This window comes from Solea senegalensis, linkage group LG19 (genome assembly GCF_019176455.1).
Source record: "Solea senegalensis isolate Sse05_10M linkage group LG19, IFAPA_SoseM_1, whole genome shotgun sequence".
Lineage (NCBI taxonomy): Eukaryota > Metazoa > Chordata > Actinopteri > Pleuronectiformes > Soleidae > Solea > Solea senegalensis.
The window spans coordinates 16,217,610-16,228,927 of record NC_058038.1 but is presented as its reverse complement, the minus strand read 5'-3'; the positions used below and the strand labels follow the sequence as shown (position 1 = coordinate 16,228,927).

The window sequence follows — 11,318 nt, the reverse complement described above, 5'->3', positions numbered from 1 at the left end:
TGAATTGTAAGTTATTGCTGTTAATATATATTTTTTTTGCCTAGTGGGGACAAAGAGGGGGAGGTTTTTCTTTTAGCCTCCTCGCCTCCACATCTTGCAGAATAGAAGAAAGGTGATATTTTTGGGAGTGGGGGGATAGGAGTACTTGCCTCTTTTTAAGACATTTTTTTTAAAGGTTTTAAACATGGTCAAGATTTAAGGGAAATGATTTAATACAAAGAACTTTTTTTATCGTTTTTGTTTCCAATCATTCAGTCTGTTAATTTCAGTTTTGCAGAGTGATGTGGATTATTATTATTATTATTATTATTATTAATATTAATGTGAATCCAAACATGATGCATATCCTCTTTCAAATGTTTGGGTTTGCTTTATTTATTGTTCTTCTGAGCGGGTGGGTCAAGGACGTCATGTAATGCGAGACTCCATAAATTCATATAGAAATATATTTTTGTTATCGACTGGTCGGGGTGGGGGGGGTGGCTGATGTTAGTGCATATTTTATTTCGCTGTAGATGTCTTTAGTCGGTTCTCCAAGTGGGAATAAAGAAATGTCAGTGTTTTATTGCAGTGGTTGAGGGTCTGCTGTGAGTTTGACGTGTTGAACGGACATTTTGTGAAGTCTCAACCAGCATCTGTGTTGGACGTCTGCCATGCTGGAAGGGACAAATCCCTCGCAAACATGCAAGCCCTCTCCCTCGAATGTGTGTGCACTCCTTCCTTTTAAAGACACTTAATATGGAGCAGTGGAGGATTGGGGAGGGGGGTGCATACCTGTGTGCCTGCAACATTTTGAGTACATGAGCTGGGATGTGGATAGAAATAGGGTGGGGTGGGCTCCTTTTTAGTGTTTTTAGGATTCTACTGTTCTGAATAGACAGAGGATTTTGATCCAAATGAACTGTGTTGCACAGAAATGAGAAAGGAGGAGAAAAGAAGTGGGTCTCCGTCTTTCTGCCTCGTTCCCTTTGCTGCTTCCCTTGGACTTTAAATCCCAATCCTCTAGAGGAAGTTGATCTCCTTCCTCCTCAACTCCATCTTTACCTTTATGAACTTTGGGATTTTAATTTAATATTTTTTACTGTACAAAGAAACACAAACTGTGGACTCAAATACTGTTTTTTATAATAAAATAAAAATTACCAATAGTAGTGCGTTCCGCATTTGGCTGTTTGAGTGAAAGACGGTGATATATAAAAAAAAACAAAGACTAATATTATGAATAATACAAAGAATGTCTAAAACACTCAAAAGATAACAGTCCTCTGAAATGTTTCTCTCAATGTGTAGGTGACTTCAGTCAAATTGCAGCTGGAGTCCTCAAGTAAATGGTGAGTAACTAAAACGACTAATAACTACAGCAGACAAGTGGCAGCACTAGTCCTGTATTTGATGTAATTGTGGTTGGGTAATGTATACATAGAGAAATAATATTTAAAGTGTTGAACAATTGTGGGTGGGGATCTAATTTAGTTTTTCTGACAGATTCAGTGATTTGATATGTGATATAATTTGTCGAAGTAAATATCCACTACAGTAATCACTGGCTAAAGGCTTTAAAACATGATGTAACAGTAACACATGAGATACTATCAAGATATTAACTCCTATAGTCTGAGGGCAAGAACTTATAAATATAGAATAATTATAAACTAAATGGCAGCCTTTCCGATTTGCTAAATAAGTTGCATAAACAGTGGTTGCAATGGATCGTTCACTCCTTGTACAGAATGCAGATTTCCTTAAATTCCTTAATTGACAAATCAGGGAATTTCTTTCCTCCCACAGTCCAGAAACATAGCCATTCTAAATTCACCGTAGGTATGAATGCCTGCTTGTCGTGGTGTGTATCATCATTTGTTTCTCCCTTACTGTAGTGAAACAGGTTCAGTATGTGTAGCCTCTGTAAGTACTTTTTACATATGCATATGTGTAAAATCATGCTCCTCCTGTACTTAATCATAGCTGGAGATTAAGTTCATGTCTCTCTCACACACACACACGTTTGACATTCATGACTTGAGGGGACATTGCATTGACTTAAATTCATTTCCCTGAGACTTCCTCTAACCTTAACCGTGATTACTACTATCCTAACCCTAACCCTAACCTTACCCTCACTGTAACACTTAAAATGTGGTAATTTCTGTTATGGGGACTTGCTTTCTGTCCCCACAAAGTCCCCATAATGTGAGTGTGTAAACAGGATTAGGTACCCATAACAATAGTGATACCTGGAAACAAACACACACACAGCTATTCTTTGTAGGACACTGCATTGACTTCCATTTCTTTGGACAGCCCTACAAACATCTACTGCGAAGCATAACCACAATTCACCTCTTAGCCCTTAACGTTAGAAATGCCCAGGTCCTCAGAAATATGTTCTGTCTCCTTAGGACCAGGTTTTGGTCTTCATGAGGACTGCTGACAAGTTCAGCGTTAATGCCACAAAAATACAAGTGTGGCTGAGATCAATTTTATTTTATTTTACTTTAGTCATCTATTCGCATCATTTTCTATTGTGAACTCCCCCCAAATAGTTGTCTATTTTAAATAGGTTCTACATTATTATTTCCCATATCTTACCTTTTTGTTCCCCTGGGGAGTAATTTGGCGTCGCACCTGTGAATCTGGCTTCAGTGAGAACAGACGCTCGGAGTTGGTAAGTTATGTATACATCTCTCTACCTTTAATTTTTTAATAAGCTTTTTGTTTGTCTCACTTAAACAGTTCTATCATAATGGACACTGCTTTGTGACGTGCTGTTAATAATGCGGGTGAAACCCCGTTGTGCAGGTAACTTCCAGTTTGTTAAATTGTTAAAAACGGACTTTTATGTGTGTTAATTGATGAGTGAATTAGCTTAATGCTAGCGGTACTTATTACGGGGTTTCCTGGACCCGTGAGTTTGAGCATTAGTTAAAAACACCGCTGCGTGTCTGTGTTGACATATTGAATGCCGCTGTATGATGAATATTATGTGGTTATAATTATTTTTTCTTTATTGCGTAGAGTGGAGTAAGATACTGTGCATTATGGACTGTGTGCGACGCCTGTGCTTTCTGTTTTTTTTTAAAAGTTATGTCTGTTATGAGGTCTTTGTCATAGCTTATTGAAAAAATATAGTGAGGAAAGAGTGAGGAAAAAAAAAGGCAATTTTTTGCACTGTGTTTATATACTATTTTTTATTTTTTTTATTTAACTAATATCTTTGAGACTGCTGTGTGCTTTGTTGTGTGCTTTATTTACATTTGATGTATTCATTAATTGTTTTTGAATTTATGGCGCTTCAGTGAGCACTGACGCTCAGAGCTAAGTGGCGTGAGATACTGTGCATTGTGGACTGTGTATCACGCCTGGGCTTTCTGTTTCCTTTGAAAAGCGGAGTAAATCCTCCAGACCTCAACTCCTGTGTTCCTCGCTCAATAAAACATAAAAACTCATGGGTTACACAAGCACACACAGAAGCACACAGTCTGATTCGGATCATTCATTTGCACTCGATGGCGTCACTTGCAGTAATCTGTCTTTCCTGACATCAACACGCCCTCTAGTGGTGACACAGTGCAGTACAATTGTTTGTAATTCATCGTTAAGTAATATCATTTTCTGAACAGATACAGAAGTGTGCAAATGTCTGAAGGCAGCAGCAGCAAATCTGTTGTTTTTAAGTCTGTTATGTTGTTGTTGTTGCTGTGATGCTCAAGCAATGAAAGAGTAGGACAAACACAGGTTTTACCGGTAGCATTAATTATGGTTCCACTCCAGGTTTTAGTCACGTGTGATGTGTCACACTTTCTCTTCCTGAAACATTTGTTATTTTAAAGCTGAATACACATTTCCCACATTCACTGGACATGTTTCAAGAAAGTAATGAATAAATCATTATATTGTATGGTCTTTATAGCATTTCTAAAACAAAAAATGTAATGAGACCTTAGCACAATGCTTTACATATCTTTTGGTGTGATTATATAGTAATTTGATTCATTAAAGGGAATACATAAAAGTTAAGTAAAAGATAAGGTAAACCCCCCCCAAAAAAACAATTATATACTACAAATTATGTGACAGGGAAACAGTTAAGTACAGGATTATGATGAATTCAAAATCTAGTTCACGTATGTATACATGAAACTTATGTAAAAAAAATAATATATACATATACATATTGATTTAAATAAGAAGATAAATAAAAACATTTGGTATAAAACATCTAGATTAAAACAGGGTTGAATAATGTGGGGTAAAAGATCTAATTTAGTCTAAATTAGACAGATACAGTGAGTTGATTTGTGATATAATTTGAATAAGTAGATCACTATTCACTGCCTAATGGCTTTAAAACATGGTGTAGCATTAAAACATTGAGAAACTATCAAAAAACTAACTACTATACTCTTGAGGATGAGAAATTAGAAATATGAATTGTTTTGAACTTGTGTTTGTTAAACCTAGACAACTGACAACTTTTATCTTAGTAAACATCATTTCTTATTTGTACATAGGTGTGTGTGAGTGACTTACCTGTATCTCTAGAGTGGAAAAAAAAGTCTATAAAGCATTTAACATATAACAAGAAATCTGATTCATTCATGGGGTTCTCAGTCCAGCTGTGGTCAACCCTGACCACAGGTTAACCTGATTGGACATAATTAAGAAAGGAAAACACAAATCACACCGCAGCTTTGGGGCCAAAGCAAAGCTCGTAGTAAATCCGAGAGCATGGCCATCTCAATTAATGTGGAAGAAAAGCTTTGAGAGAGAGAGAGGGGAATGTGGAGAGAGGTTAATTGGTCAGGGAGGTGTGGAAGAAAAAAAAATCAATAGCCACTCTGACACGTTCATCTGTCAACATACACGGCAGAGACAATGCTGCAGTGTCTTTAATACTGTCTGACTCTTCTTGAGTGGCCCAGTTGAAAAAGGCCAGATTTAAAGCTGTAGTGTGTAACTTTTGAAATATAAATGTCTGTTTGGGCTGATAAAGACTAATGCTGTGTTGTGAAACTCTCAAGACTACGTTTCCACAAGAGATCAAGTGTCATTTCCCCCGAGTCTGGCCACTGGCAAGTAAATCACGTCATTCGGAGAATCTCAAAGTCGATTGACCATCGCATTGTCGCAACTCGAGCGATAGACGCAATTTTGAAGCTTTAAATCCTCCACAGCTCACATCTTTGTACAAATCTGATCTCATCTGAGAGGATCTAACAAGAACAATTAGAATAGTCTGCCAAATTATAATTGTGAAGACCTTATAGAGACTTGCCTAACATTTTTCCTGTCTCCTGGTGTGAACACTGTACAGAAAACTGACATTTATGCGATTGCAATACTCAAGAGTAAAAATTCCAAAATTAAACGATCGTTTCATTGTGTTGCATAGACAAACCCCCTTTTAAACTCCCTATTTAATGTAAAACAAAACAAACACTTCCACCTGAAATATTCCTGAATGTTAAACATGCTCCAGTCATTTAGTTTTAGTACATATTTATTGGAAATGCATTCAAAATAAAAATGATTTTTTTTAAAGAGTTATCTTTGTTAGATAATATTCACACACGCCAAAGTGACATAAGTTAGTTTAGCTTATACATGTGACATGCAATAAATAATATACAGCTTTTACTACAGCGTGATCTAACATACAGTCTGTACAGTTTTACCCTACACAGCATCGACAGTGGCAGTGTAAACTGATATAGCTACGCTACTGAAACGCACAAAGTGAAAAGAGCTGACTATCAATTGGTAATACAAAAATAGAACCAGGTAGCATTTCATACTTGTACAGTAAAAAGACAGCAGACACAACTGTGTACTTCTTTTAGTGCATCCGTCCTCCTTGAAATGCACAACCTCATCTAAGCAGCAGGCATTTATTTATTCCACCTCTTTGTTTTATGTCTTTTGTGACAGAAATAAACCTCATCAGTAAGACATAGGACAGAACTTTGTGTGTGTGTGTGTGGCACAGACTGACAGGTCATGCGGTTAGTTCTGCACTGAAAAAAACAAATAGCAGTTTCTTTACAAAATGGTACTCGTAAGAAAGAGGAGTGACTGAAAAAACGAGGCCCTGGGACAGATCTGTGTGTGTTTGTGTGAGGCCTGGAAACATCTGCCTGGAAAGCACTGAGGACAACTGGAAAAAGTAGTGTCATGGAAGTAGTACTGTAGTACTATAGTAACAGTACTGTAGTACTGAAGACCGCTGTACCGCCATGTCAGACCTGACATGTGATCACTTTATTGCAACAGATGGTTTGACCAAATTTCGTTCAAGACCTTAGGTGAACGTTCATGCTTATAAATGAGCCACAATGATAAAAATCACCACTCATTTTTTTTTTAATTATTCAAAGGCAATAATGTCTTCAGTGAACTCAGTAGGAAATGAGTGTAGTTTTGTAAATGTGGAATCAATTTTTTTTTTTTACATACGACTATTTACATGTAGAAAATGAGTCTAATAATAACGGTTTGTTTTTTATTTCTCATTATCGTCCTTCAATAGCCCTTAAAGAAACCTTCAGCCACCATGGCTTCTTTAAAAGTCACCGTCAGTGAGTTGATAGTCACATCTGTCACGATCACCTTGCCAGGACGCTCTGGAGTAGCAGGAGTGGACTGGCTGCCTGGTGTTGTCTCGGTGACACTCTGATTGTCTCCTCCCACCTCCTCACTCCTCACCTCAGCGGTGGAGCAGGTGGCGGTGGCAGTGCCCACCGTCTCACTGCTCCCCTGAATGCTTACTATCACTGTGGTTGTGTTATTTCGCTCTAATCTGGGATATTTGGACCCTGATTTCAAGGCGTCCTCACCTGTGTCCCACTCTGACCTGTCGCACACGGTAACCGCATCTCCTGGTCTGGCCACAGTCACTGAGGTGCCGTTCTTTAATTGGTCACACACAAATGTCTGGCTCTGTCTTTTTTCACATGTTCCTCCCTTTGATAGGTCGGTCCATGTCTCTGAGCTCCTCACCAGAGTCAGGCTGCCGTCCACCTTCTCCTCCACCTCAATCTCCAAGTCGTGTCGCTCCAGCATAGGTGGAGAGCTGCACTCTGACTGACCTTAAAGAGAGAAAAGGCAAAGTTTTGTTGTCTTTATGGAGTTCAAAGGTCATGACTGAGTTGCCTAAGTGATTAACATGAGAAACCAACCATATAAACTGTCATCTCGTCTCTCCTCTGTGGTGCTCTCAGACTCCTGCTTCTCCTCCTCACTGTTGCTGCTCCAGTCCTCCTCAGTGGCCTCCTCCCTCTTCCTCAGCGTGCGGACAGGTTTTTTTGAGAGTCCAATGGGCCCCCGTTTGGCCAATCTCTGCTTGCTCTTCCTCATGATAGAGCGATGGTATATGCTGCTCCGCTCGCCTTGGTCCACATCTGTGCTCATGGAGCGCGTGAGAGAGAGACGCAGCCGGGGCGGAGGCTTCTCTCCAACCTTGTTGGTGCTGCGCAGGTCCATGGGAAAGATATTCTAGAGCAAAAGGTAAAAAAAACACAATCTTTCATTAGCATAAACGTGTCCACGTCCACTGTCCTGTTAGTGTAAATACATTGACACACACCCTTTTCTAGCCCTGTTTGATGAACATTTGAGTCTTTTTAAAACAACTCCAGGTCACTTTTTAACATTTATACTGTACTATTGCAGTATGCATACGCTCAAAGTCAGCACTGTATACACTGGTGCCTGTACTAAGTCACCTGCCGAATTTAAAGCCTGTAAAACAGGCAGCTATACAGCTATAATATATGGACGGACATAATAATTCCTTGCATTTATAGCAGGAGTGGGTGAAAATATCGCTTTAGTTTTACTCGCTCAAATGAATGAGGGAAAATTGGGCAGAGGTTACCTTGGCTGAAGAAGAGTGAGTTTACGGTGGGATAAATGTGGAGAAAGCTACATTAAGAGATGCTCCATCCACGTTCAATACATATATTTTATGCCCTTTGTTCTCTATGTTGTGAATGAATAGAGAATTCTGCACTTTTAACTTTTTACAGACGTTTTGTTATATGTTTTATATGATTGTCGTGCAATATATTGATTATGACAGAATTGTTGTATCGTGAGGTACCCTATGATTCTTACCCCTAATTTATGTCTAGGTGTTCAGAAGGAACAAATTTATTGAAATTTGTTGACCCAAAAAAATTTGAAAATTCCTTGATTTCAGCTTGTTTTGTCATCTTAAAATGTTGCTGTAATTTGTTTTTATCGCTCTTTCCCATTTAGTGTTACTTGTTTAAAAGGTGTAAATGGAAATCAACACACATTAACTGATCCATGTGGTGAGAACATGATTCATTGGTTCTTTTTAAATAATTACTATTTACAGTTTTCACTTTCTGTTTGTATTTTAGGCAACAAAAGCACTTGTTTTAGGTTTCACAAAAGTTGAACTGAATCAAACACAGATATTGTAATAGAAGAAAGCCAAACTTATCTATAATCTGCACAAAAATCATTATCACAATCGTTTAACGAACATGTTCTGACCACACAGCTTAGGTCATCATCAGTTATAATAACAGGAGGTTTCATTGTCACACCCTTCACTCATGCAACATTAGGGAAAGATTTGTACGATCGCAAAAATGAACTGTGTCCAAAAACAGCAAAGCACTCCATTGTAAACAACATTGTTAGTAAAGAGGCAACAGACAACACTGGTGATAGTTTCATCACTGTTGTAAAGCCGCAGATAAGAGCACAGATACATAAAAAGCACTGCTGCGTGGAAATACAACCCTGACACTATCCCATAAACACACAGATCTCTGCTGATGTTCTTTCCTTTGTGTGGAGCTAATGATATCATAATGACATCATCGTGGTTATTTTTACTTTGGGCTTGAAACGCAACATTTGTTTGGCACAAAGCAGAGGTGTGGGCTTTTAAAAAAGGAGTTGGGGAGGTCAAACTTGACATCCCCAAATTCATGAAAGTAGAATACTGAAATGACAGGGAACCCCCCTTTTATAAATCAAAATTGAAGGAAGGTATGCCAAAGACTTTGGAGACAAGCAGAAAGGAAGATGTTATTACCCGAAGCACGACTCTCCTGGGTCTGAGACCTTTCTTGCGATAGGCCAAAGCTCGGATTCTCTCCTGACTGAGACAGAGCAGACACAAAAGGAGAGGAGAGGGACGCACAGAAGAAAAGAGACAGACTGTAAGTGGAAAAAAGTAAAGAAAAAACAAACAAAAAACATCCTTTAAAGGCGTAAAACACAGCTTTACATCATTACTCACTTTTCTTCATAGGCCAGGACCAAACGTGGGTCCAAGATATTGTCCTCTGGCTCCCAAGTACTGTACCTGTCCAAACAATTTAAACACATGTAAATCCTGTCTCTCTCTGAGATATCTATCTCTCTATCTGTAGATGGTTGCAGGACATGGTGCTTCAGTATCAATAAACACACTTAAGAGGGGTCATTGAGTGTATATGTATTTATAAATTGAAGGAATGAGGTCATGATGACTCAAGGCTTACTCACTTTGGGGGCCATCCCTGCCATTTCAGCAGATACTCCACATTACCCTGAAAGAGAGAGAGAGAGAGAGAGAGAGAGAGAGAGAGAGAGAGAGAGAGAGAGAGTCAGAGAAGATGCAGCACATCCACACCAAACCTGCTCATCGAGTCTGAACCAGTGCAATGCAGAAACAAGCTGCTGAAGCTGCTGTTAGTGTGTGTGTGTGTGCGAGAGAGAGAAAAGGATGACTGTCACTTTAAAGTGAGTGGATAAGGGAGAGAGGGAGAAAGAGAGGGAGGGTCATGGACATTTTCTGCCTTTCAAACGTTGTTTTTCTCGGGGATGACGTCAATGACAGCGGGGTTGGGTGGCCTCCAAACAGCAGCTTCTCTCTGGCATCGCGGTGACGTGACCGCACATGGCTACGCGAGTCCTCCCCAACAATACACGCACTCTTTCTAGAACATTTCACCGGCGGTTAGAATAGGTGGGGCCAGGGAAGAAGCATGTAAACAGTCGCGTTGCGCAACATTCGAGTCTCACGTCCGGGCTGTCGCCTCAAAACAATCTCCAACAACTACGTTTAATACTCCACACGTCCAGCATGCGCTTTGCACACTCAATTTTTGACCATTACTGACCATTATTTTTAACATCATTCTGAACTTTTCAGCAGACTGTTACTATAAAAAGGAAGGTGATGGCGCGCGCGCACAGACACACACACGCGCGCACTCTCTACATTTACAGTACAGGACACACTGTGAACGCACATGGTGAGTGAATTATTACTGCGTGGCTACTCTCCACAGCGTGTGCAGCAGCGGCTCACCATCACGCAGCAGCCCTTGACATTACGCAGCACTTTCAGTCGGATGCCCGACCGCTGCTCCGCTCTCTCGCTGGCGTAACCCAAATAAACTGCGCAGCTCCCCGCACACACACGGGGTCCGCACATAATACACACCCCCTTCCAGCATTTACTACAGCTGCGTAGGCTCCATAAAAACAGCAGCACCGCCACTGTAGCCACTAGCACACAGGTAAACAATGTAACGCTCAGCCGCAGATACTTTTAAAGAACAGAGTGTGACACTTACGTCTGTCGCGTAAACTAAGTGGAAACTGCGTAGCCTAGTTTAGTTGTTGTGCATGCGGACAGACAGGCAGACAGAAGGAGGATGGTACAGTGTAAGGACAGGCGGAGGAGAATAAGTTACATAAGTTGAGTGTAACTCCACTCCAGTCTTACCTTCCTCACCCTCTTCTTTGTTATCGACTCCACTGCAAACACTTGGTCTCCTATCGATGACAGCTCCATCGCCGCGCGCCGTGCTGTGTAAATGTGAGTGTGCTGTTTAAATTAAAGTGCGCAAATTAAAAAAACAACGCGGTGGGTGGAAAAAAAGAAAGAGAATCGCCGTTAAAGTTTCACCACCGTCGCTCTTCCACTGTGAGCCTCAGAGCTGCGCTCGCTCCAAACTCCAGCTGCACGCCTGTCTGCCTCACTTTTTAAAATCTGCGACACATCAACACTGGACGACGCGCTGCTTTAAGTCGGGCGCGCCCCCTTTCCATTGCGTAGGACCGAGCCCCCAACGTGCGTGGCCGCGGCCGCGGGGCCGCGCACGCAAAATCGAGGAGAGTGTAGAAGAGACTAGAAAGAGAAGTGGGTAAAATATGGCACCAGGATGAACTTATTAAATAATGGAAATGTGTGTAATCTTTATGTAATCATATATACATGCATATATATGTGTGTGTATGTATACATACATACGTATATATGTGTGTGTGTATGTATACATATATATGTA

General features: G+C 40.2%; 1 protein-coding gene across 1 annotated transcript; it reads right to left on the bottom strand.

The window, feature by feature from the left end:
• Positions 1 to 5,482: 5,482 nt before the first annotated feature.
• On the bottom strand, positions 5,483 to 11,052 carry cbx7a (chromobox homolog 7a). The gene is made up of 6 exons (XM_044051845.1): positions 10,754 to 11,052; positions 9,526 to 9,569; positions 9,278 to 9,343; positions 9,071 to 9,137; positions 7,176 to 7,491; positions 5,483 to 7,085 (listed from the first exon to the last, which is right to left on the bottom strand). Exons 1-6 carry the CDS (start codon positions 10,820 to 10,822, stop codon positions 6,520 to 6,522), a joined length of 1,128 nt encoding a protein of 375 aa, XP_043907780.1. The 5' UTR covers positions 10,823 to 11,052; the 3' UTR covers positions 5,483 to 6,519.
• Between the last annotated feature and the right edge of the window lie 266 nt (positions 11,053 to 11,318).

What these genes read in the sequence shown, in the direction of transcription:
- cbx7a (XM_044051845.1), bottom strand. Translation starts at nt 10,822, where the DNA reads ATGGAGCTGTCATCGATAGGAGACCAAGTGTTTGCAGTGGAGTCGATA. An exon ending in GTCCTGGCCTATGAAGAAAA is followed by an intron (nt 9,138 to 9,277) that starts GTGAGTAATGAT and finishes GCTCTGTCTCAG; the next exon opens with TCAGGAGAGAATCCGAGCTT. An exon ending in ACGAGATGACAGTTTATATG is followed by an intron (nt 7,086 to 7,175) that starts GTTGGTTTCTCA and finishes TCTCTCTTTAAG; the next exon opens with GTCAGTCAGAGTGCAGCTCT.